The 26,733-nt window shown below is 42.1% G+C and overlaps 1 protein-coding gene across 1 annotated transcript; it reads right to left on the bottom strand.

Annotated features, from left to right (window-relative positions):
- Positions 1-1,474: 1,474 nt before the first annotated feature.
- On the bottom strand, positions 1,475-26,339 carry YWHAZ (tyrosine 3-monooxygenase/tryptophan 5-monooxygenase activation protein zeta). The gene is made up of 6 exons (XM_065752292.1): positions 26,256-26,339; positions 24,273-24,576; positions 8,501-8,624; positions 5,559-5,722; positions 5,364-5,459; positions 1,475-2,514 (listed from the first exon to the last, which is right to left on the bottom strand). Exons 2-6 carry the CDS (start codon positions 24,564-24,566, stop codon positions 2,455-2,457), a joined length of 738 nt encoding a protein of 245 aa, XP_065608364.1. The 5' UTR covers positions 24,567-24,576; positions 26,256-26,339; the 3' UTR covers positions 1,475-2,454.
- Positions 26,340-26,733: the final 394 nt, after the last annotated feature.

The following is a 26,733-nucleotide window of genomic DNA, read 5'->3' as shown; positions in this document are numbered from 1 at the left end:
ACAGAGGCTAAGTCTCGACTTCCAACCCATTTTCTTATCCGTGGGGCTGCTCGTCCCTCCTCTGTTTGCAGTGTGGAACCATCAGCTTGCCAGGATCCCGATGAGAGGTAAGCTAGTAGAAACAAGGAAGCGCACCCAGCCACGCTGCCAGCAAGCCTTACCGTGCAGGACGGAGCTAGCTCAGCTACCTAGCACCCAAAGGCCCAGAAGCAAGAGGGCTGAAGAGTAACAGGGAGAGTGCTAGGCAGGCTGTCAGATCGTTCACACAGGAAATTGTTTCCACTGTCAGATACTGAGGATCACTCTCCAGCACTGGAATGAGGGACAGAGATCTGAGGGTGAATCTTCCACAGCAGATCAGCTTGAGCAGTCCAGTAAGAAAAGGCTTTCAAAGAACAAAAACCCAGTGACCTTCTGTGTAAAGGCTCCTTCATATTTAAGTGATTAAAGACAAAAAGTACTTCTTGTGCTACATCCCGCTGGTTCTTCCTTTCTAATAGCACATTCAATACCCCCACTGAATTTTCAGCCATGGACTGCCAACTTGCCCTGCTTCCTAGCTGGAATTTTGCAGCCCTTTGTTTTGCCAATGAATCCAATTACTACTCTTTCCTTTTGACAGGTACTTTCAAGTATTAAATATCATTGTCTCTTCTCCCCCCTCCCAACCCAAACAGAGGTAATTGAGGAATATACAAATCCACCCCTCACTGACCTTCACCCTCTGTATTCCTTCTTCCTGTTCCTCATCACATTCAATTTTTTGTTACCTATTCATTTGTTCATCAATTTCCCATTCTGGGAATGGTTACCATTGTCTCTAATTACCTTCATTTTAAAGCTGAACTTATCCTACCCACCCCTCCTACCAATCTCAATACCTGAATTCATTTAATGAAGCTCCTGACAGAGACATGATACAATCTGAAAATAGCCTACTTTCCTGCTATTACTTCAGCTTTAAACTAAATATCCACAGAATCACTGTAGCATTTAAGAATACCAAGGTGCAGGCATCAGCAGGGACAAGGGAAGGAAGGACAGCACTATTAGTCCATGGAGCCTTCCTATTGGATGAAGTCTGAACCTCCATGGAGGCTGAAGCTCAGCTGTCCCTTGAAGAGCCCAGAAGGGAAGCTGGGGGCTTTCCACTGACTAGAACCGATCCGAAGGTCAGCTCTTTAACAGCTCCCTAAACATTCAGTCTCCAGACTTAAGGCAGAATGCATAAGACTTTCCAGAGTGCCAGTCAGAAAGCAACAGCCACCAAAAAAAGCTGTACATTAGAGCAACCACAAAACCGATGTGGAATACTCAGTGTTGATCTCCCTTAAAGTAACTACACGCTCACACGTGCATTAAGGTTCTCCTTTATAGAAATACTTCCATATTTAGTTCATGGAAAATAATACTGCTACTACTTTATTAAGGAGTGGAAAGAGATGACATGAAATCTCCCAAGGTAGTTGAAAAGTCCATTCATAAAACTTTTATTCCACTTACATCAACTTAATACACATGTTCTGAACAGTTATGCTTGGATTGTTCATGAAAATTTCATAAGACATTAAACAAAGCTAGCCATCATCAAGTTATTTCCCTGTTAACTATTTTTACAGCACATGCATGTTAGGCAAGTATCAAAAAAAAATCACAAAAGCAAAAAACCTAAAAAAGTTAAATACATGGGTTTTTGTTTTACTGCTGTGCTCGATATACAGTGTCATTATGGATATCAAGCAATTCATTTTTACTGCATCTTTACTTGTACATTTGTTCTTAGGTTGCTTAAACCATTTAAATACAAATAAAATGTGTAGCAAAAATAATGAAAGCAACAGCAGGAAACTTTACAAATAATGGAATGTGAACCGTTTCTCTGTTCTTCTCTAGAGAAAGTTGACTGGGTTATCAAACTGCCTTAAGGAACACTTCAGCTGCAATCAGATGTACACTTGATTGGTATATTCCACAGATTTCACATGTTTACCTGACATGCAATATCTATGGGACATCAGTTTGTCCACAGCCATGTGTGCTCCAGCTTGATTATTCATGCTAACTACACCTGTGGCTGCAACCAATGATCCCTTTTTCCCACCACAACAGACCAATATGCAAGCAGTCTTCCTCGCTCGACACAGAAAGCTGTTTTAACACTGGCCTTGTGGAAGCCACAATGTACCAAAAGTACTATGCCAAACATGTAAAACTCGTATAAAAATTTCACAACCCTATATTGGCCACCTCAGATGAAGACAGATAAATTCCCCCAATGTTAACTGGCTCTATTCCCCTAATATTAAACAAAACCACATGGGAAATATAGAAATCCAAATAGAAGTAACATAAACCTGTCAAATCGTAAACAAAAACTATTCGTGGGACAGCATGGATGACAAATGGTTTACTGTGTAAATTTCAGAATGAGGCAGACGGAAGTTGGAAGGCTGGTTAATTCTCCCCTCCTTCTCCTGCTTCAGCTTCATCTCCTTGGGTATCCGATGTCCACAACTGTTGAGGAAAGAAAACAGAGTGAAATCTGTTAAGACATTGATATTTACAACTAGCAGTCAAGTATCTGCTAAGCTGGCTTTCTTGTTAATAATACTGTAAGAGGTTATACTAAGCACCACAGGGAAAAAGAGAACGTCCATATATTGCTCTTTGCAGAAAGCAGAAAGGGTAAACAGCTCTTACTTCTACATGAAAATGTAGATCTGGTCATACAGGGCCTAACCCTATGCCGCTTTTAACGAGGAAGTTCACGACCAGTCAAAACCAAAGCATCATATTCACAAGGCTCAGTATGTTACTACCACAAACAGGCAAGGGTCAGATACAGAACAGATGCATGTGAATAAGGAACTAACACTTTTTGTTTCCTTGTGACTTCCAGTGAGATTTAAGCATCTTCCTGTAAAGGTCTCTCCCCGTGCCCAGCAGAAGATTGAACGCTACCTTTTATTCAGAAAAGGCATCTAAAAAGTTTGCCTGTTTTAATTCAAAAACCAAAACAACAAAATGTGTCACTAAAATCACTATCCCTTGGCTACAGATATAAAGTTGCTTAAAGAGAAACCTGGAGGGCAGGGGAAGGAAGGAAGATCGGCTAAATTATGCTGCGTGCACCAAATGCTATTTCCAGCTCCATGAAAACACATTAAGGAGCCATATATCAAAGTTAAGCACCACTTAGGAAACTAAGCATCAGCTCCAAGGCAACACCTGGAGCAAAGGAATTACTATGTGAACAAACTATTACCAGCCTAATGCTGTTTGTAGCCTCTCTGTGGAGACTCAGCAGCCTTAATCGAGTCCTTTGTGCTCCAAGGTACTGAATGGTAAAACCTGAGAATAACTAAATCTTTGTCTACACAGATTCTGACACAGTTTGGGACCTATGTCCCCTGCATCCCATGTGATGTATTTCTAAGAAGTGCAGGAAGAAGAGTTAAAGTCAAATCTCAGATGCTTCATTTCTAAAACTTTACCTCTAGAACATCTAGACGTGTACATAGCTTTATTCACTGCCTGGTAAAAGGATTATTTGAACTGCTCTCTCAATTGGTAATCAGCTGGGAAGAAAAGCCTTCAGGGAAACAGGAATGGGCAAAAATATTCCCCACACCCCCAAACCAAACAAGGCAGTTTCATAACACAGCAAAGATGAAATATCTAGCAACCCCAGCAAAACTAATTTTCATCTATTAAAAAAATCCTCTGAACTTCTCTGCCTTCAGTCCCCAGTAGACCTCTTCAGCCAGATGAAACAAAGAATCTAGAAAGGATTAACGACTGAGGAAACTGCTACTGCGTGGAAGTGGTCAGCACATCAAATCACTGTCAAAAGCCTGCATCTAAAAGACTAAGGGACTTGCACAGCTAGCAGACCAGACCTTTCCACACTTACAATATTCACTGCAGTCTTTGTCAGAAGTTACATCAGAAGTTGTGGAAAAACACAGAATTAACCTAAGAGCAATACTCGTGCAGATCACAGTAAGCATATAAGATGTATCCACCTGACAGGGATGTGGAATCTTGCAGCTATCTAGCAAAATCCCCCTTACACTAAAAACCTGACATCAACTATCAGGCCCTACTAAGGTAATACATACACTGTGATAGCTCAGCCCAGCCCTTTGCACGAGGCAAAGCACTCTCAAAGTGCTATGATGCTCTTTACATTGCTCTCACTAGGAAGCTGACAATTGAAGTCGCTTCTATTCTGTTTCAGCTGATCCCTCATTCAAGAGACAGCTCTTGAGCAATCACACTCAAGGGACAGCACACACACAGCAAAGCCAACTCTGTATCTGTTTTCCTTACAGACACAGAAATCTCTCCCATTTGTTTTGTAAGCAACAGCTGGAACTATTGCAAGTAGTTCTCTAGAAATGTTATGTTGCCATTCCAGCAGCTAGTGGAAAAGGTTCCAAGAAACAGGCAAATAAAGCATTACAAACAGAAACAAAATATGGCAGCTCCAGATTTACATAACTGAACAACTTCACTTTGGTTATGGTAAGAAAGATGCAGGTTTTTGCAAAGGTCTCCAACACCAGATGCATCCAGCATACCAATGAGGGGTTACATTTGGCAACAAAAGAGCTGCTTATCTTCCTACTCCTGCTTGCAGTTCTCCCCTTCCTCCACAAGATGACTAGAAGTGAACGATGCCATTAATTACAGCACCACATGCTTGCTTAAGTTCACTGTTCCATTTAGATGTTTATCTGTGCCTTTTTTACAGTTCAAGATAGGTTAAAAAACCACCACCACAAGATGAAGATTTTGATTAGTCCGATAGAGTGACAGTCCCCATTTATACCACAGATTGCTGAGTCCAAGTAAGATGGAGTACGACTGTCCTCTGACTGCCCTGGAAATAGCCTGACTTGCAACAGTGCCAATTTCAGCCCCAAATCCTCAACAACAGGCCCTTAAATGGACCTCCTATGATAGCTTCATGTAGGATCTGTTCCCTATACATGCAAGCACACAGAGCAAGCTATATGAAATTGGGCAGATGTTTCAAGGTTACAAATTCAATTGCATTTGCTAACACTTACAATAAAAGGCAATAGCTTTGTTTCCAAACCACATAATTTACACATGCTAAATTACTTGAATAAAAGGACTGAAAAATTTGGGTGAACAGTCTTCAGTTAGAAAAAATACAGTAGGTAGCCTACAGATACAGGAGATGGAGCAGGAGAAAGAGAGATACACTCAGAAATATGATGTGAAGTTGCCTGTAAGAAATGGACAGTTTTACAGGTAGGGACGAACAGGACAACTCTGAGTGCAGCCAAGACCACTTCTACTATGAACAGTCTGTAAAATCTAACAGTACTCACTGTCAAGTTGTCTCTCAGTAACTGCATTATTAGCGTGCTGTCTTTGTATGACTCTTCACTTAATGTATCAAGTTCAGCAATTGCTTCATCAAAAGCCTAGAGAAAGAAAGAGACACCCAAAGCTCATTAGCCATGCAACAAAGGGTTATGCAAATAACAAGCAGAGAAATCCCCCCACACCCCTCCCAGACCTACCGTTTTCGCAAGGGAACAGGCTTTCTCTGGGGAATTGAGAATCTCATAATAAAACACGGAGAAGTTTAGAGCCAGACCTAATCTGATAGGGTGTGTCGGCTGCATCTCCTTTTTACTGATTTCAAAAGCTTCTTGATACGCCTGTTGTGATTGCTCCACAATCCCTTTAGGATAAAACAAAACCCACAGCAAGTAAGTAATTCAAATACTGTATTCTGACATACAATCAGGACCACATTCATGGTTGTGCAAATAAAGTATGTTAAGAATGAACATTTGTTGATACTTTTACAACATTTCACTTTTTCTAACCACCTAGAAATTTAGTAAGTTATCACAGACTGCATCACAGGTTTAAATCCCTGCTACCCTGTGACTGCTTGTATTTACAACAGGTGAGATGCTTGCACCACCTTTACAGTGCTTCACAAACATAAAACCTGCACTCTACACAAAATACACAATGTGCAAGGTACAGTGTTGAAGGTTTAACTACACACAAGTTTGATGTAATGCAACTTCAATGCCTGCAAGGCATTACAGATGCACAGAAAGTCCTGATGAACTTTGTGTATCCTGTTGAATCCTAACAGTCATCCGTGAATTCTCATTCAAATTGCTTGGCAACAGTGGTGTGTGGCATACCTACACCTGAAGTAAATATGGCCCAGCACAGCTCAGAAGTCAGACTATGCCTTTGATGACCGCAGGAGGTAGAACTCAGAACAAAGGGACCATTATTCTGCACTCTCAAAGACTGTTATATCATCTGAGGAAAAGGTGGGCAGGAAGTAATTCGATTCAGACACAAAAGGATTCATATCCTGATGTTTCTGGGTCAAAATAAATCCAGAATGATTTCTAACAAAAATCTTTAGGTTAAATACTGATACTTCTGAGTACTTTCAGATTTTGAGTACTGATACTTTGAGTACTGATACCAATATTCAGGATGCCTACACATCTACTGCTTCAGCTCTGAAGATGTATAGACAGTAAAGCATCAAATAGTTCTCTTCAATGTGGAAAGGGAGGACACTCTTCCCTGAGCATCCATGCAGGGCTCTGGCCCCCTTCATTCACTGCTAACACTCAAGTGCTTCAGAGAAGTCAGATAACTGCTGCACTGCCTTGAGAGCAACCAGCACTCCACTCAGTACACTATGGCTGACAAGAACTGGTTTTACAGGAAGTTAAATTTAGAAATGGTGGGAGGTGTTTTACTATTTCCATAATGGGAAAGTCTTAGAAAATGGTGCTGCTTATGAAAGCCAAAACAAACAGCATGAAAAATAAGCAGCTTCAATTAATTAAATCCAGCATTTCATTTTCAAGAAAAACAACCTCCCAAAAAGTGTGCTTTTTTCCCTTGCTTGACAAGGTAAGAATTACCTTCTGAGTGCTTCTTCAGTGCTCACACTGATTCATGGAACTTAAAGTCAGGTATATTCTGTTTGTTTTAAAGTGAGTCATCAGGTATAGGAAACCTGCAGGATTTTCAACCTTGTCCTCCTCAGACAGCATTGTACAGCTGTATATAACATTATCAGTTATAGGATAAAGCAGCAGGCTGAGGCTACCTGCTTGACATCCCTGCCATAAGAAAACTCTGGTCAATACAATAAGCTGATTTACGAAGGCAAAAATCCAGTTCCTATAACCATATACTTTATACTGATGAGCTTTATACTGATGCTGTAAAAAAACCTCTGCTTAACTAAACGGCCATTATTTGCTACACAGTCATTATCAGTTGCTCCTTTTCAAGGTTAGGTATTACACACAGCATACAGGAAAAACCTCCAAGATAAAAGGCTTTTGGAGCCATAGCAACTACAAACCAGATGGGCTTTCAAATTATTTTCCTTCATCTGACAAGTCAGAACTCACTGGTAACTGCTGAGCCAGGATACAGAGCTGAATAAAAATGAAGTTTAAAATCACTTTTGACAAAGATTTTCACAGTCTAACTTTATACTCTTGTGAGGGTAGCTGCTGACTAGTTTGTAAATGAGAGATGACTGAATAAAAATAGGTCTGCTGTAGGACACAGTAACCAAAGTATTTGTTACACATGCGATTCTGCAGTCATCAAGACTAGGACAGCCTGTGTGCAGCAAACCCCAGAAGTCAAATCAAGCCCTAGTTTCCTAAGCCTTATCTTACTAGTCTTCATAACTTTACTATACAGCACACTGTAGAGACTGGGTTAACTTGAACTTGGCTCCAGGAAATGGATGGAGTTTGTTGTGAACAGTGTAACATATCCTCCCAAACTGAAGGTGGCTGCACAAAGACAAGGTGTTATTTGCGTGCCTCTTCTATACACTAGGTGGCTTAATGTCATAGTTAAGTACAGTATTTTAACTTTACTTAACAAACATGAGTAAAGGCAACTTACCTGCTACTAGGACAAGCTACATAAGAGATATAAGAAATAAAAACAATTTAGAAACCAAACTACCATGGTTATGAAAGGAATTTACTTCACATCTGTTTCATTAATCCTTTTCTTCCCCAGGTGTATTCTATGCTCACTGAACCTATGCAGACTCACTAGTGTGCTGCAGAAATGCAGGAGAACTAGCACCAAAAACACTTCAAAAATATACAGTGACCCCCTGCAAAGAGGTAAAAACAATACTTAGATATCCAGGAAAAAAAATGCACTAACTGGTACTTCAGTGATAAGGCACATTCTTGTATGTGCATTTCAAGATTTTCTGACTGGACATCTGTTTCCTGCTTCAGACTGCAGAGGTAACACAAACCTTCCCAGCTCATCTGAAAGCCAGCAGCCTATAATTTCTTTTTAGAAACCAGGAAGGTTATTACTGAAGAAGTTTACATCTGAAAAAGTACCCTGAAAGTTACAGCAGTGTCGCTGTCCACTAAAAGCAGTACAGTCTGACAAAAATTTAGAGACAATTGACATACAATACCTTTCTTGTCATCTCCAGCAGCAACCTCGGCCAAGTAACGGTAATAGTCACCTTTCATTTTCAAATAGAAAACTTTGCTTTCTGCTTGCGAAGCATTAGGGATCAAGAACTTTTCCAACAGAGACTAAAACAGAAGCACAGAACAGTGTTTTGAACATGTATGCTTTCATAGCTTTTGAACCAACAGTTTGATTATGCTACTGTCTACTTCAAAGTCAAGGCAGCTTTACTTTTTGCCTATTTTTGTCACATCCTACATAGCATATTCAGCTGAGGAAAAACGTGTTCTGGATCATAATTCTGGGTACTAAAGGGAATGTTCCATGCTGTGACTCTGCAGGGAGAACAGGAAAGAAGACTGTTCCTTTAGCAGACGAGTGCTGAAGAGCCAAAGGGTTTCTGTAGACCCTGATAAAAATAAAGTAATCCAAAGAGTCTGGGCAGAGTGGACACAATGGAATGAAGTCCACATCATCAGATGATAAAAGGACTCAAAATATCAGCTGCTAAATCAGAGACCCAAATATCTTACATACACAGGCAACGATAACTAGGCCAGGCTAATGAGTTTTTTTTTCGATTAGTATTAAGTGGAACTGAACATTAGAATCACCAAGGAGAAACTGCACAGTGAATCTGGATTCCTGCCCTTCTAGGCAGTCAAATCAACAGCTGTGCAACAATGCAAAGGATCAGCTATGTGACAACATGCTGCCCAGCCCTTCCAAAGCAAAGGCAGGCCTCTAGAGTCACCCCACCAAATCCCCCTGAGGGCCACCAGTTAAGACCAGATTTTTTTTCCTAGATTGTTCTAACTGCTTATTAAATTAACATAGCAAGTTACCAGTCGAGGCAGTCATGTAATTTAGCAGGAGTTCTATTATGATGAAAAGAAGAAAAAAATTACTAGCTCCAACACATTTAGTCAAATTAAGGCACAAGCCTGTCAAACTTCTTGATAGTGAGTGCTTGAAGTCAGGCTTTGAAAGAAAAGCAAGTTATTTAAAAACCAGAATAAGTGCAGAAGTGCTCCTGAGTACTCAAAATAAAATCAGAAGCTCTTACATAAGCTTCACTAAGGCTATGTAGCAATTTAAGTTTTTTTTTTTTTCTCTAAGAATTTCTGGATGTCTTTCCCCCTCCCCCCCCCACTTTCAATTAAATGACATTTCAGTTTTCCTTTACTGTTTTCAGCTCATCTTTCCAATGACACCACAGAAATAGTGGATGTAATGCAGTTCCAGCCCAGAGAATTATGATTCTTTTACAGTACTTCCTTCTAGATGGCAACCTGTATTAACTGCTTGTCTGCAACGATGGGCATAACAGGAATACAGCAAGCTGTAACCACTGTGCCACAACAGCACCTGCAGCACTGCTTTGGTCAATCAGCCAGCTGACATCAAGCTACAGAAAGCTTTGTCAGAGATAGAAAGGACAAAAGTGAGCAAGTACTGCTGATTTATTTATACAGATCATGAATATTTAGCCTAGTAGACTCAAACTCATGTGAAAACTGTCAAAATGAAGTGACCTATAACAGTACATCTGTCAGCAGATGGGGTAATCAAGAAGCCAGGCTGGCAGAAACAGAAGTTAGACAAAGTTCAGCCACGCTTATGCTCCAGTTATATTAAAATAACCCACACTAAGTGAGCTTCATTTGTTTCAACATAATGGGGGATAGAGTCATCTTTATTAATTGGTATTTCCAGCATGGTCAGGGCTGGCCTACATCCTCACTTCATAACAACACCAGGATACATCAAGAAATACTGTGACCTTGCTTCCTGTCAGAACGACAGCAGAGATGATCCTTTGGCAGCAAAGGAAACGTAACACAAGCAAGGCAGCTGAAGCACTGCTACCGAGCCAAACAGGCTGCCAAGCTGCCAGGGGCATCCTTCTGGAGGGCACAAACTACACCAGGAAGGCTCAGTGCCACTGCTGCCACAAGCAGAAGGCTGCCAGGTACATGGGGCACATATTGGCTCCCTGTAACTACTTACAGCTCTGCTCTCACCCTTATGGAACTTCAAGCATTCACAGCTATGATACTTACCATCCTTACCAGAACAGTGACTTCAATGACAACTGAAGGTTCTTAACTACTGAGAGTAAGGCTTATTATTATTAGGCTGTCCCTGCAGGACTGCAATTAAGGCAGGTGCAGACTGCACCCACCCTCCCAGCACCGTGGGGAGCTGCCCTCCTTCTGCATACTCCATTAATTTGCCTGACCAAGGTATTTGCAGTGATCCAAGAAACAGAAGTTGTTCATCATCTGTATGAACAGTTGACTGAAGAGTACAGCTCTGCTCAGTTCCACTGCAGCAACCAAGTTTCCAGACCTAAACTTCACTTAAGTCTCAAGTGAATTCACTCAGTGAGTTAATCGCACAAGCAGACATGGAGGAGAAAAGGCGATCAATTAAGTCTTAATTATCTGACAGATGCTAGCATCTATCGCTCTGGAAAGTAAGAATCAGTGAAAAGTGTTCTAAGCCAACAATGAAGACTGACGACCTAGGAAAATTCACACAGCACAACCAACTCCAAGTCTAACTCCTGAGCTGCAAGGGGTAGCTCACTCCTATCTGGATGAAGGAAGATTCTTCTACCCAAGTACTATGTAGTACAGGTAGGTCACATATCTTCATGACAATTTCATTTATGCTGAATACTTTATTAATAGTAACAGCAAAACCTGAAAGCAGACTTATAAATCTAACTTGGAACATACAAATCACTGACAGATCTTTTTCCTAATATTTATCTAGTAATATTTACTACTACATATTCAATTTCTCTTACTTGTACCCATCTTTTCATTTGGGACATACTCTTCTTTACTTGCATGAAGTTATAAACACAGAACACCATTAAATGTAGTATGAAAATTCAAAGTATACTCAGTCACTGCAGCTCTGGGATGACAACAGCAATCCACATGCAGATGATGTGGCTATTGAAAGTCACACACAAGATCAACTGAATAATTAGCTTTTTAGAATCCAGTTACAGAATACATCATAAAACTAGAGGGGGTAAAAAAAACAAAAACCAACTCATCTGACACTATTTAATGGTGTTCCCCCTTTGGCTTCTGGGGAATTCTGTCGTAAAAGAGAACTTAACTGCAAGACTGCTCTGTAAGATGCATTTTTTTCTTCCACAAGGAGGCATATCTCAGTATTTGTCCAAAAATAAGATTCCTACAGATAAGACAAGAACCAACTTATCAGCAGAGATGATCACTATATGAGTCACTGACGTGGTAACAACCAGTCCAGCACCAATATGCTCACCTGTAACTAAGAAGCTCTTTAGGTAAGCCACATCACCACAATGCACGTGGCATCCTGACCACTGAAAGAAGTCCATACAGCAAGGGTAAGTTACACCTATACTGTATGTACCCAGGCTCTCATGCTCATTGAAAACATCCCTGCTACTAGCCAAGTTCCTGTCCATTTCTGATACATGTATTAGTGTTCAGTAGCTACAACACCATGGGCAGCTACAGTGCCAAAATAACAATCTAGCAGAAACACTGTCTCAAGGAAAAGCCACCTGTCTTCCAAACACACAACTCCTCAACTGTAATCACCAGAGCTTTTAATCTGACAGCAAGTTAACTGCTGTAAAACAAACCATGGCATTACAGTCAAGCAGACAGACGCAGCAACATCTCAGAGCAGCTAAAGCCTGTAACCGCTCGTACAAGTGCTTCAGTTTCCACAGCAAAGTTGGAAGTACTCTTTCAAATGAGTACTGTTTATTTTTTTCAATGAAAACTTATACTTTTCCTCCCCTATCTGTTAAACATACACACGTTGAATTTGATTATCAACTCTTATTGTTATGCTAACAATGAAAAGCTCGAGCTTCAACACTTCCCAACCGGTAGCAATCACAATTGTAGATAACAGGCTTTGGTATGCTGGTCTGGGACATACAGTGCTTTTGGGCTCAGAGATGTCAGCTATGCCCACACATACCACAGATAAGCAGTCTCACAACTGCAGTGCATTTCCCCCCCCCACTATGTACACAACACAGAAAGCCTTTGTCACAAAAGATGTAACAAAACACATCAGCATAATTTTATTCTACCAGTGAACTTCAATTCTGGCTTATACTCAGCACTAAATTAGAAAGTTACTCAATGACATTACATGTAAGCACAGTTTTGGGCCTATTTTGATGGAAAGCCCTATGGACTTGCACTTGCAGTTTTGCAAGCCAGTCTTAAGAATCAGGCTCAGAATTAGGGAAGTACTACAGTAGTGATTCAGTCTTAACCAACACCCTCAACACAAAGCTTGCCAGCTTTTACTGCAAATATATGAGGGTGCTTCAAAACTAACACTTCCCATTTTATTATGTTGGCTCATGACATCAGAGGCAGATGCTGGTGCCATGGCCACAGCAGCTGACCCTTCCCACCAATACTGGTGCATGTTGTTCCTGTGTGACAGATGGCAGCAGAGGGGCAGTCTGACAAAGCAGTATCCGACAAGAAGTGTGTATGGAGCAAAAAGCATGCCATTCCATGCAGAAGAAATGGCACCCGCTGACATTCACCAACACTTGCTGAACGTTAATGGAGACCTGACAGCAGATGTCAGCACAGGGAGGTAGCAGTGGTACACTACAGCAGTGCCAACAGCAGCATGAAAGACAAGCCATGTTTTGGATGGCCGTGCATAGCTCTCACACCACAAAACAAAGAGCAGCTCCACCAGTTCAGGTGAACTGGCTAACAGCAGTGACTATGGTGAAAAACACTTTTTTGTAGCTGAGAATTTGCTCAATCAAATACTGTTATTGTGCTCTTTGTTGTATTTTCTATGGAAATAAATAGGAGGCATTATTTTCAGAGTGATTTACATACATGCTTCAGCTTGTCAAGTTGTGGTGAGAACTCCCGTATAAGGCAGGAAGCCAACCCCTAGAGACTTGATTAGATATTTTTCTTACAGTCAAAATATCATTTCAAGAGTATTTATCTGTACCTTTGGCAAATGGCTTCTTTGGGCCCAGATCTCTATTCCCAAATCCACTAACACAAGCATTAAAAAAACCCAGTGCCTCAATTTCATTCCATTGAATATAGTTTGGTGCATATTTCCCTTTATTAAAAGCTCTGTTTCAGTACATGTTACTGCCTGGGAACTTCACATAATTACTGAAGTGCCTGAAGATTTCATCAACAGCTCAGTTTTCTATTTAAGATATTCCCTTTCTGACAAACAAGTCATAAGAATAATGTCACCTGATACTCCAGTAATAAAAGTTGTAAACGAGCAGGTAATACAGAGTTTAAGTATTGAGAAGAAACAGCTCTCTTAAGTACCAAGAATTAACTTTTAGTAAGACAGGCAGTTAGGTAAAAAAAAAAAAATCCTAATCATAGCAAAGAAAAAAAACTCTACCTACAGAAACTGAAAGGAATACATCCAGAGGTATTAGCCAGTCTAAATGGTTATCAGTTTTGCTCAGAACTAACATGCAGGATTTCTGCTTTCAAGTAGTATCAAAAGCCATGTGACAGTTATGCCATTATTTCTACCCTTGGAGATAAGTTACACAGGAGCATTTGCTGAATTTCAATTACTTGTCACACCAACTTGTGGTATGTGGCACAGGGAAGAGATTTTTTTTCCCCTAAATTTACCCTGAAGGCATGAAAAAAAAAAAAAAGCATATCTTTTTTAAGCTCAGCCTGAAAACCCATTTCTTTGACATTGCACATTAACTGACAGTGGCCTAATATTTTCATGATACAGGCTGCATGCCATTATCTTTTTCTCAGGACATTACAAGAACAGGACTACTCTGTCTACTACCTCACCTGTAACAATACCCCAAAGAAGCTCCCATTAGAAAAATATCATGCTGCTGTTGGCCTCCGTCCATGGGTAGGGACTTCCTGAACTAAGTGTGGTTTTGAAGAGTGTAGTAACCTTCACAAAGTCTATATTCTACATACATGGCCACAGTACGTTATGTCAAAGAAGCTGCAGATACTGAACTACCTGAGCATCAGGAAACATTACTTTGTCTTAAATCTACTTCCCAATTTCAATTAAAAAAAGATTAAAATAGCTCCAGTGCTCAAGTCTGCCTTTCTTCCCCCCCCACCCAGGAAGACCACTTGGTAACTTCAAATCATTTGAAGAGTTTTACATTTCCAAGCAAGAATCAAAAGCCCTCACTGTACTTTTATTATACCATCCAGGTAGCTATTGCTTGCATTCTACAAAAAGAAGGTGAGGAGGGAAAAAGTAACAAGAAGTGATGGCTATTGAGAGCAACATACAGCTGCAGCACTGTAGTAGAACAAGCAACACAGTTACAGCCAACTGAAACTCAGTGAAACCTATGATGTAGCTTTATAGATGTATTGATACACTTACCAGCTGATACCCAGGGAGTATCAAGCCTCTCTACTGTTCCAGGGCTCCCAGGGAAACAGCTATTCATTTGAGCATGAGGCACAAAGCTATCCAGAACGTTTGTACAAAGATGACTTGCTGTGTTATGCCTTACCTGCACAGCTGAGCTCAGGTATTTTTGAGAGCTGTAAAGTATCAGACAGGGACAGTCAAAAATACTGATTCTGATCAACATTTCAGGTACACACACTGCGGGAAGAACTATACTTACTTTGAGCAGAACCAACTAACTAGAATAGTAGTTTGCAAAGATTTCCTGCACTTATTTCCTTACATGCTTCTATTTTGATGACAGAATTGAAGTACATCGTGTGTCAGACAAGTTCAAGACACCTACCATTCCTATAATAGGATAGTATTTGGCTTTGTGTCCGTGTTCTCTGTCAGGCTATGAAATGATAAGTGCAATTAGCTACACTGCACAGGTCTGCATTCTCGCTACAAAGGGTTTGACCAAGCCATCTGTGGGCAGCAGAAGTTTTATTTCAACACGTCTATCTGAACCATCAGAGGAAAATGACAGTTATTCTTAAGAGGAATGTTTCAAGCAATCCCTTCCCAAGCATTTTTGAAACAGCCTATTGGGATGCTTTTGGTGACAGTTCTACTCAGAGTTCAGGATCAGGGCTCTGGGACTGCTGCCTCATGGATGGCCTCCAACTCTCTTTGTGGGGGGGGAGAGGGGGAGAAAACAACCCACAAACACCACAAGAGGACCATTCTGCTGCCAGCCTTCTACTGCAGCCAAAAGCAAAGTCTCTTGTTTAAAGACAGCTGAAGATTTTTTACCCACTCACTCACTCAGCAGAACAGGTATACAAGTCTGACAAATACCAGTGGCTGTTCTTGCACTGAAGATCTCTGATGGAACAGCTGAAAACAAGCCTGCTGCCTGTTCTCAACACCCATTATCCACTCTTCCCATCAAAATGGCTGCCCACACAGGTAGCAACAGCAGCTTGAATCAGACAAAGAAAGGAAAGACGAGGTGAGAATGATGAGCCTGAGCAGAGGAAGAACGCAGATTTATTGGGATGATAGAACAAAGTACAGACCGCCTGTAGGCAGGGATTCAGTTGCAGAGTTCATGCAACAGTGGGACACGCAACACGCTTAGGGACACCTGGCATTACTAAGAGCAGGAAGAAGGTACACTTGATAACGACAAAAATGAAGATCTAGAAGGGAAAACTTAAAAACAAAGCCTGAGTAATAAGACAATGAAAGAAAAAAACCTAAAGAACTAATGGAGAAAAATGAATCCTGTATAGCAGAAAGAATGGCAATACATTTCAGCTCATGCAGAAGATCCTGTTAAAACAGCCTAAATGCGTTTCTGTAAAAGGAGAATAAAAAGCAGTGTCACATATGGGCAAGTGGAGAAAGACATGGGAGAAATAAGTAGGACACCCAGAAAAACCATCCTCATGTTCACATGCGCAATGAGGGATAGAACTAAGTCAGTAAGAAGTAGGTGTATGCACTGAAACATCTACAGGGTGTTCAGCATGAAGATCTGCCACTTATGGCCACGTTATCCATCTGCAGTGAAGGCACAGGAACTGAGGCAACGAGGAACAGCACCTCTCACACCAGGCTTCCACAGCCAAACATGGAGCTCTCATTGCAGATCTGCCTTCTCCAACTCAACCTTCATGCCTGTCACTAGCTCCTTCCTTCTATTGCTGTCTTCCAGTTAGAATTTACAGCACAGGAAACAGATGTACTTAATACCAGGACATATTCTCAGAGGTTATTCAGAAGACCTAATTCGCCCGTACTAATTGCTGCAGCTTTTTACCAAAACACATTGAAGAACACATGACAGTGAAGGACCTGAATTCTGATTCATAAGCAAATATACCTTTCCAATTTAGTGGAATCTGCAAAAACTCATATAGAAGGCAGCAGTTAACAAGGGTTTTACTTTAATCCTGATTATTTTTCAAGGTTTCATTTTTCATTAAGGCAGTGCTATAAGCATTCAAACACATCAGGAAACAAAACCAATTGCAGCATTTCCCCATGCCTCTGGGGCTGCAGCAGTTTCTCAAATACTGTGGACTCGCAATAAAGTAGTAAGGTGACAAAAGCACATATCATCATTCTTTGATAAACAATGAATCAAAAAGCCACAATTCCGTTTAAGAAACTTGCACTAATACAGAATTGGAACCACATGAGTTGGATGAGAATTTCTGCTAGACAGTTACATGAACTATCATGGCCGTACTGCAAACTGGAACACACTGTTGTGGCCACCTGGAGATTCTGCAATTTCAATCTCTGAAGAGATACTACTAAAAAAAACAAGAAACACGATGCAACAATTCTTATCCTTGCTAAGAATCAGACACGAACTTATATTTAGTAACTTGATCTCTGAGGAAAGCTGCAACCTGTAGTATGCTGCACTAAGCAACGTATCTTCAAGGAGTTCTTCATATGATATAACACTAATGAAAGTGCTTTGCTACCGAAATACCACTGCAGCAATGTAAGCCTCTGCCCAAGAAGAAGCTAATCAATTAGAGACTGAAGACCTGATCAATTACAGACTGAACAGCTGGGATTCCTGCTGTTAAATATTTCCTTACATGAATAATTACAAGGGGTAGTAAAATCCAGGAAAATACAAACTTGCTACTTTATTTGATCTGCATTAAATCTGATATAAAAGACAGTACTGTTTTCTTCAGCAGAAGCATGTAGTACTGCTGATTAGAAGAGGCACTGCAAGTCTTCTGTCAGACTTCCATGAAAAATAAGAAACTACACAAGAGCAGATGTGTAAAAAACATTTAAAAAAATAAGGGATCATTTTTCATTTTACTGCTTATTACTGCATATGAACACTCAATGTTGCTTTCAAGTCAACCAGGTGTTAACTGGAAGCTACTGAACACTACATATAGCTCTTAAGTTTCACCTTTTTCTTTTTTAAAATCAAAGTAATATTAAGCATTAACATAAAGTGAAGACAGCAGGTTGTTTATATAATAAAGATTTGCTCTACATCCAACCAATCCATGAGGATATGGAGGACACGGATATATGTATATACACACATAGCAAATATGAGTACCAGAAATTATACCGTGTTTTAAGTCCCTGTTAGCATTTTTGCAGAGCAACTTATCATAAAATTGGATAAATGGATGCACTAAAAACATCAACATTATGGACATGTTTCTTGCTAAGATTACCAAATACAGTCTCACCTTTACTCTTGTAACCCATCCACCAGTAGGTTACTTAAACACTCTGGAACTGAAAAATCCTCTCAAACGAGAGCAGAAGTTCTATGCATTTACATATAGTTACACAGCAATGTAACATGAACAGAAACCAACAGATTAATTCTGATGTCTTGTATATACGAATTAGTTTCACTCAGACCAAGATGCTTTGATTCTGCTTCAACAGTTTCAGTCATAGAATAGTTTGAGCTGGAAGGAACCTTTAAAATCACCTAATTCCAGCCAATACACTACTTGTGCCTCAAACAAACAAAAAAGCACAAAAAAACCTGCTGTAGCTTAAGCACCACAAAAGAAAAAGATGACAAAACCAGAAACACCTGAAGGGGTGTGTAACTACAAGGAAAGTGATTAAAAGGATTAACAAAGTGAAACCACGAGGTTGATACAAATCTCAGCTTCAAGTTCAATTTGAAGCAATTATATCAGCAGAATCTTAACTTAAACTAGACGTGGAGAGTTGATTAAAAGCTTTTATAATTCTGGCAAGGGGAAAATCCTGGCTATATTCTGCTCCGCAGTATCTTAAAAATCATTCAGATAAGAATTTCTGTTTCAAAAATTGCTTATTTTCACACACATCACTAACACATTACTAGTTCACATTTTTCAATATTCAGTTCAGAAACAGGAGAGGACATCTGGAGTTTATACCTAGGTTTGAGCTTCACAGCAAAAGGCAGACATACAGAGACAAGCCCAGTGGGGACCACCAAGGCTGATGATGGGGCACACAGCACGGGGAAAGGCTGAGCTGGGTTTGCTCATCCCAGAGAATACTAACAGTTCATTGCAGTGGACTGGATAGCTGCCTACTGAAGATGGAGCCAGACTACTCCTGAAGGTCTACATGTGAGAGACAACAGGTAAGCTGGAACAAGAAGAGTTCTCATTTTAGAAATGATATGGTTTTATTTTAACTGTAAGTATAACCAAACATTGCACAACCTCTCTGGACAGCCTCTGCAATCTCCAGCCTCAAAGATGCTGGAAATTCCACTAGACAAGACTGACAAATGATCAAAGTGTACTTGTTTTGAGCAGAGTTGAACCTTCCAATTTCCTGTCCCCCCCCACCAAGACAAATCAGTTTTATAGCACAGGTCTCTTGAAGAGAAAGAAGAGCAGTCAAAAATAATAAAACAAGTCTGAAGGAGTCAATGAACTAAATGCAGAAGTTCAGTCACAACACTGCAGAGGTTCTAACAAAAAAAATGCCATGAAAGCATCTGAAGGTTGTATAATACAATCAGTCTACTCCTCTGCTTGTTACCATCATGCTCACTGACTATGAGGAGTACACTGTGAGCTCTAAGAATGGCCCATGTGTACATGCTTGCCTGCAAGCATCAAAAAAGCACATGGCTTCCTGCAAGTGAGAGGTCTACATTTCTGCACAGAAACAGGTTTTATAGATGATAAAACAGTAATGTACTAGGTGTTTGCAGGCATCTGGAAAGTAGTCCCTCAGGAATTTGTCAGTATGACAGCAACAAGCATTAATTGTGTGGAATGTTCTTAAAGAACCCATTTAGACACACTCAGAATGGAATTTTGCTCTCAGCCCCCAGTGAACAGTCCCATAAACCAGTTACATCAGCATTTCCCCCAGCCTAACTAAAAAAAAAAGTACATATGAAAGAATTGCAAACCTACACTCACTTAGTTGAGACTTCACTTTCTCTTTTCACAAGAACAATCACTGTTACAGACATTCTACTTGGAAAACAAAAATCCACATAGGCACACAAGGAGCACCACTTTATGCTTTAGAGCATCATGTTGGGATGAATAACAAGGGGAAATGGCTTCAAATTACAAGAAGGGATTCAGACGACATAAGGAAGAAGGGTTTTTATTATTATTATAGTCAGAGTAGCGAGGCATTAGAACAGGTTGCATAGAGAGGAGGTGGATGCCTCATCCCCAGAGACACTCAAGGTCAGGCTGGATGGGGCTCTGAGCACCTGCTCTAGCTGTAGGTGTCCCTGCTCACTGCAGGGGGGTTGGACTAGATGAGCTGTAAGGGTCGCTTCCAACTCAAACAAGTCCATGAAATAATAACTTGCAACAAATGCAAACAACTCAACTTATTTAGAGGGTCCTGAACAGCACCATTACCCTTAAGCTTCTCTGGCAGGAAGGAGGAATATCACATAGTACCTATGGAGCCAGAGTTCCAGGAAGACACATCTGACAGTAAGAGGAAGGACCCAAAGGGAAAAGAAATAGTGGAAGAGTGATTGTGCATAGTGAGCAAAGACCCACTTAAGGTACAACTGTAGGGAACTTGGGGGAGGAAGCCAGATCACCCAGAGACTGGGCATGGACAAACAAGGACAAACCACACCAGATAAAAAATGCAAGGGACTACTGTTGTACATGCCAGCCTACAGAACAGAAGGCAGCCATTTAGAACTCAACCATTTAGAACTGCATTCACAGTAAACCAAGAAACGCTGGTCATATTTCACATTTTTCATTTACATTTAACTGATATCAGGAACTGCCTGAAAGCCCATAGTACTTTAGGCCTCCTGAAAACTAACATGCAAGCAGTAAGAAATACCAAACATCAGCCATGCAAAGACCTCTCCACACATTCTCTGTGTTTCAGAATCCTCATTATTCGGAAAAAAAACTCGCCTTACTGTAAAGGTAATGCAAATCACTTCAGCTACAGTTGTTCCCCACTAACTGCAAAAAAAGCATTTTGAAGAAAATCCACACCTGTTGATTAACATCTTTAATATGGAAATGACAAATAAGAGGTTATTATACTGGCATTTCAGATGGACTCTCTCCACTGCAGAAAGTGAAACAGGATGTGAAGCACACACTTTAACATGAGGAAAATTACTTAACTAAGAGTTTAATTTCCTGTATCAACATGAAATTTCTGAGACTGGAAATTTTCTGTAATACTCAAATATATAGTACACTGCCATACTTAAGCATCATCTGCACATGTTGTTCCCCCACTATACTTGAAGTATTTGGAAATCCAGTCTTTATTACACATGATGTCACAATTATTTGCAGTTTACCAGTGCTACCAAACCAACTGAAAACTGGAATTGGTCATAATATGCCTGAAAATACTACAGCACACATCTGAGAGAACTGGTGCTGGATCAAGAGTTCTAACGTCTCTTTGCAGCAGCACACCAAAGCTGCAGCAAACAGGAAGATGAGTTCACCTGCTTAGAAAACTAAGGATTCTCCACATCAAGCTCAAGGAAGGGAACATTTAGGAAGTGGCAAGGACACAGACGCTGACTTTCTGTAGCAAGGTCAGCAAAAAGAAAAACAGCTGGATCTGACCCATATAACTGCCAGTATTCTTATCATTCCATCTCATTACAAACCAAGAAAAGTCCAACATTAACCACTCTTACTTATTCACCCCCTAAACTAGCTGCAGAGCTAGAAAGACACAGTTTGTCGTATACTCCACATCAGCTGGGTTAGAAGGGCCGCTTCTTCCAACCCACTGGTGGTTTCATTCCAACAAGTGAGGGAAGCATGAGGAGCTGCAGAAGAGCCAGCCCTGGCCGCATTTCGCTTGTCATGAACAGCCTCTTAACTGCTTCCCTCCCCTCAACACAGAAGTTTGGACAGCAGTCACTTCTACACTCAGCTGTGATGTAACACCCCAGGGCATTAAATATTACTTAAGAGCCCAGTAAGCGATTGAAGACAACAGCTCAAATGGATTCATAGTCTCAAAAAAGGATACAAAAGTTTCCAAGTTGCATTTGCACCGAAATAGATAGGCTTCCTGAATGAAAACTCTGAAAATTTAACACCTCTGGTTACGTTAATGGCATAGTTTGTAACAATCAACTTGACAAGCATTATTCTTCACTCCTGAAGATCTGTTATGCACCAGACTACACTGAGAAGTTAGATAATCTTATAAAAAAAGATCTTAAAACTCTGGTTCTTCCTTTGCATATAGCAACGTGCAGACTCCTGTTCATAGAAAAAGAAGGTACTCTACTTGCTTTATCAAAGGGGCAAAAAAAAGTGGATTTCAAGTAAAGCAATACAGTCACATTTCTAGGCAAGTAAGAATGTATGCGAATAGGACAACTCAACCAAAAAAAAGTACATTTTTATATATAATCTAACCCTTGACTGTAATTATCAAATTCGGTGCATGCTGTTCGCAAGTATTTAAAAAATTCAATTACTTGAAAACAACATCTCACCCCTCCCCCCAGTTCTAAAATTACTCCTTTGATTTAGGTTTAGTTACTGTAAATCACTGCCTGAGGCACTGCATCATCTGGACAGCAATTTTCCCTTAATCTATTAAGAAAAACTGGACTGGCAAGACTGAAAAGGAGTTACTACTCTTAGGCAGCTAATGTCTTACAAGTCAAAGAACATTAATTTCTTTGACTGTTTTACACTTCTCTTGTTAAACACACAAATTCAAGTCTTTTTAAGATTGAAAAGATTTAAACAATATTTCCCTTCCTGCATTCCCCTCTCCCAGATACTTTAGCTACTGCAATAGACACAAATAGCAGGACTTTTTTTTTTTGTTTTAGTCTTGTACTTAGCATGCACAATAAAAGCAAGCTAGCTTTGCTGCCATCTGGTTTCCATTATCAGGAAAAAAACCCATCTAATTGCAAACACTAAGTTCTACTAAAAAGCGTTTCTAAGCCCACAGCATAATCAAAATTATTCCTTCAACCCAAACGTAGTTTACAAAAGAAACTTAGATCATTCTGAAACATCCACCCCTCAAGGACGCCCTCCATTAATAAAATAAATAAAAATTAAAAAGAAGTAAGAAATTACAATACCAGATTCAGATCTCTATTTTCCAGACTTAAACGAGCTACCACTTCACATAAAAGGCACTAAACAAGGTTTCCCCCCCCATACACGTTTGGGGCTTCCATTTTCACAGAGTAAGCTTAAGAGTTATCCTCAAACAATAAGGAAACCTACAAAATAGGGCGTTACCAAAACGGTGGAAGCCAAGGCTCAGAAGTTACCCATGCCAACTACCACATGCCCTTGGAGAGCCTTTTTTTTTTTTAAGAAGCAATCAGCATCACATGGCATTTAGTTACCCTACACAATGTGAAATTTATGCTACTCATTGATAGCAACTTTGCTTTGACATCAGATCTTCAAGAACATGCTCAGCTACTTAAGAACTCCCTCCTATTACATGCTACTGTCACTTCCAGGTATGTAACCCTGTCACACAGGAGGACAAAGCAGCAGGGTCCACATCCAGCTGACAGCAACAGCTACCTCACAGCTGGCAACAGGACAGGATGCCTCTCCTCATGTGCTTGCTGAAGCGCTACTGATATTGGCAGTTGGAAAAATAGACAATGTGGAATAAGCATCTGGAAGAGGTTCAGATTTTATGAAACCATTTCCTACTGGAAGATGGACCTATGAAACAACAGAATATGTAGACTTGAGTGTAACTACAAGTCACAGAAAATGCTCAACTCTGAACCCCCCTTATTGTTTACTCCTGAAAACCTAAAGTTTAAGAGGCTATCATAGCATTGCTACTGCTCTTCCTGCAGACAGCTTTCTGCATGGCTGAGTCATAACTAACATTACATCATCTTACCCAGGGAGGGGCACAATTTCCGTAGAGTAAGAACTACCTCTTACAACTAGTGCAGCATCTTAAAGTCACAGAAATCAACATGATCCAGGATACAAATACCGCATGGGAGAGGGCTGGAGGAGAAAACCCCAAAACAAACCTTATTCACTTCAGTCTCAAACAAATACTGTATATAAAGGAATAGTTATGAGAAGTTAACATAAGGTTTCAACACATCTCCAAATACATTAGCACTGATAACTATACTCATAGTATACAAAATTGAAATATTAGAGGGAAAAGAAAAGTTAAACAGTTTTCAAATCCTGCCCTTCAGAAACAGTGTAGGTCACGACAGCTTTAATCAAAGGCCAGATAGAGGCAGCCCTAATGGGACCCAGCACTATTTACCCTGCAACTCTAAGTTAAAACAGATCAACAGTTTCATTATTTCTCACCAGCACATCATTGCAGATGTCTCTTAGCTCAGTCTCAATTTTCTCTCTGTATTCTCGAGCCATCTGCTGTTTTTTCTCAGCGCCTTCCGTCTTTTGTTCGATACTTGAGACGACTCTCCAAGATGACCTACGGGCTCCTACAACATTTTTATAGGCAACAGAGAGAAGATTCCTCTCTTCATTGGACAGCTCGGCTCCTTGCTCGGTCACAGACTTCATGCAACTTGCCATGTCATCATATCTTTCAGCCTGCTCAGCCAGTTTGGCCTTTTGCACTAGCTCATTTTTATCCATGCTGATATTTCTAAAGAAGAAGAATAGTGAGGCATTATTAAGACAATGGTTAAAGACAAAGATGTTTCAACTTCACAAGCAGAGCAGCCATTCTCTAAGCAGCCTGGAATTGTAAGAAGCACTGCTGAAATCTGGAATACAAGGCATACAAGCACTCAAACACACAAACTGAAAACTTATTATCAATGCTTCTTATTTAAAAATAAGAGAAAGAGCTTACATTATTTCTGAAATGCAAACAAAAGCATCCAAAGAAACTGGAAGCAAATAATTCCTATCTTAAGTGCACACACAACCCCAGTTCCTTGCCATCGTTTTCTCTTAAGAACGCATTCAAGTTGTGGTATTAACTGCACCTAACTATTAAAGAAACTAAATTGATAAAGAAAGTAGCCAACAGTATTTCTTCCCCACAAGAAATGACAAAAAAGGCCAAACGAGCAGCACCACACAACTCTGCACCTTAACAGAATCTTACTGCTCCATATGGAAAGGACTGGAAGAGGGATCTGCCAATCAAACCCCACATCCCTAAGCTCCAAGGACTGCACCTCCAGCAGGGTGAACCTCCCTTCTCCAGATAGGCTATGCTGGCCTTGTGACCCAGATACAACATGTGAGCCCGAGGGGTTATTTTTCAGAGACAAAAAGAAATTTTACTATTGGGGACACATATGTTGACGTCAATATTCTGCCAACACGAGCCAGTCGGGATGCTTCATAACCTGCATCCAAGCAAGGCTTACTCTGCTGATAAGAGATCCCGATGGCTTTTTGGTAGGAGGGCAGTGAGAACAACCCTTTCTCACCCCCCACTTCTTTATGCACCAGGCACGGTCCTCTCCGAGGCCCCGGCGACGTGATTTAGGCTTCACCATCCTTTAAAGCACACCTAAATCAAAACCCACTCGGCTCAGGGCGCTCTACGCATTCCCACGCACTCCACCACAAAACCCGGCAGCCTGCCGTCATTTTACACCAAGAAACCGCGACCAACGGCCCACAGAATGCAAAAAAAAAAAGATCACGTTTAAGCTGCACGGCCGCCAGGACCTCGCAGCAGCCGTGGCACGAGCCCGGAGCGATCCGCCCCGCGCTCAGGAGCCATTTTAAGGAGCTGCTGCCGAGGTCCGGCGCTGCCGCGGGCTGCCCGGCGCTGAGCAGCGCGGCTGCGGGACGGCCGTGCGCCGCCGTTAAGATGGAGCCGCGGGCGATCCCCGCCTCGGGGCGGCCCCTCCCACCCCCTCCCCGCGCCGCATCCGCCCGCCGCCGAGCGCCGCGCCCGCGCCTTTGTCATGGCGGCCGGGAGCCGCAGCCCTGCCCACTTCTTAATCCCGCTCACCTCCGCCCAGCGCCGGGGGCGGCGGAGCAGCAGCAGAACGAGGATGCCGCCTCCCCGCCCCGAGCGGAAGGCAGCGGGAGAGGTGGGGGGGGTGGGGTGAGTGGGAGCTCGAGGGCTGCACCCTCCGGGGCAGCGCTGAGGGCCGCCGCGCTCTCCACGGCCACACCCAGCGGCCCCCGCCCCGCCGAGCCGAGCCGGCGGTTTCCCCCCCGCGGCGCCGCCGCCGCCCCCCACCGCGAGCCCACCCACCCCCCCCCGCCGCCACGATCCGCCCGAAAGGAGGCGGAGGTGCTCGGCGCTACCCGCGGGCCGCCTCGCCTCGAGGACCGAGGCGCGGGCCCCGTTACCTGCGCGAGGCGGGAGCGAGGCGCGGTGTCTCGGGGCGGGCGACCGGCGCGGACTGTGTCTGTCTCGCGGCTCGCTGCGCTGCAGCCTCTTTCCCAGCGCCACACACGGCGTCTCCGCCAATCACCGCGCCGCTAACGCACGGGCAGCGCACCGCCCGTGACGTCAAGCGGCGCCATGGCAACGGCGAGGGCGCGAGCACGAGCCCGCGCCTCCCCCGGCGCGCGGCGCTCAGGGCGGAGGCCGAGCCTAGGCCCGCCGCGGCCCCTCCCGCGGGAACGCGCGTTTCCCTCCTCCCCCCCCGTACCCCTTGGCCCGGGCCGCCGTCACTCCGCCAGAGCGGGGTAAGAGCCGCGCGGCCCTGAGCTGTCCCCCGACCCCGTCGTTTCCTCCACTCCCCGTGCCGCCTTTGTGTTTCCCAGCCGGCCCGAGTCGCGATGTCACGCCGCCCCGGAGAGGAGCGGGCAGGTCCCGCCGGGC

The sequence above is a fragment of the Cyrtonyx montezumae genome, unplaced genomic scaffold (assembly GCF_038088225.1).
Source record: "Cyrtonyx montezumae isolate F1298 unplaced genomic scaffold, pur_monq_1.0 scaffold_8, whole genome shotgun sequence".
NCBI classification, from domain to species: domain Eukaryota; kingdom Metazoa; phylum Chordata; class Aves; order Galliformes; family Odontophoridae; genus Cyrtonyx; species Cyrtonyx montezumae.
The sequence above is the reverse complement of the archived record's forward strand: the minus strand, read 5'-3'. Positions and strand labels throughout refer to the sequence as shown.

Excerpts from the sequence above, each read along its gene's own strand:
- YWHAZ (XM_065752292.1), bottom strand. The coding sequence starts at position 24,566 with ATGGATAAAAATGAGCTAGTGCAAAAGGCCAAACTGGCTGAGCAGGCT. Across the intron at positions 8,625-24,272 it reads ACATCTGCAATGATGTGCTG|TCTCTGTTGGAAAAGTTCTT; the intron begins GTGAGAAATAAT and ends CTTCTGTTTTAG. Across the intron at positions 2,515-5,363 it reads TACTGAGAGACAACTTGACA|TTGTGGACATCGGATACCCA; the intron begins GTGAGTACTGTT and ends TTTCCTCAACAG.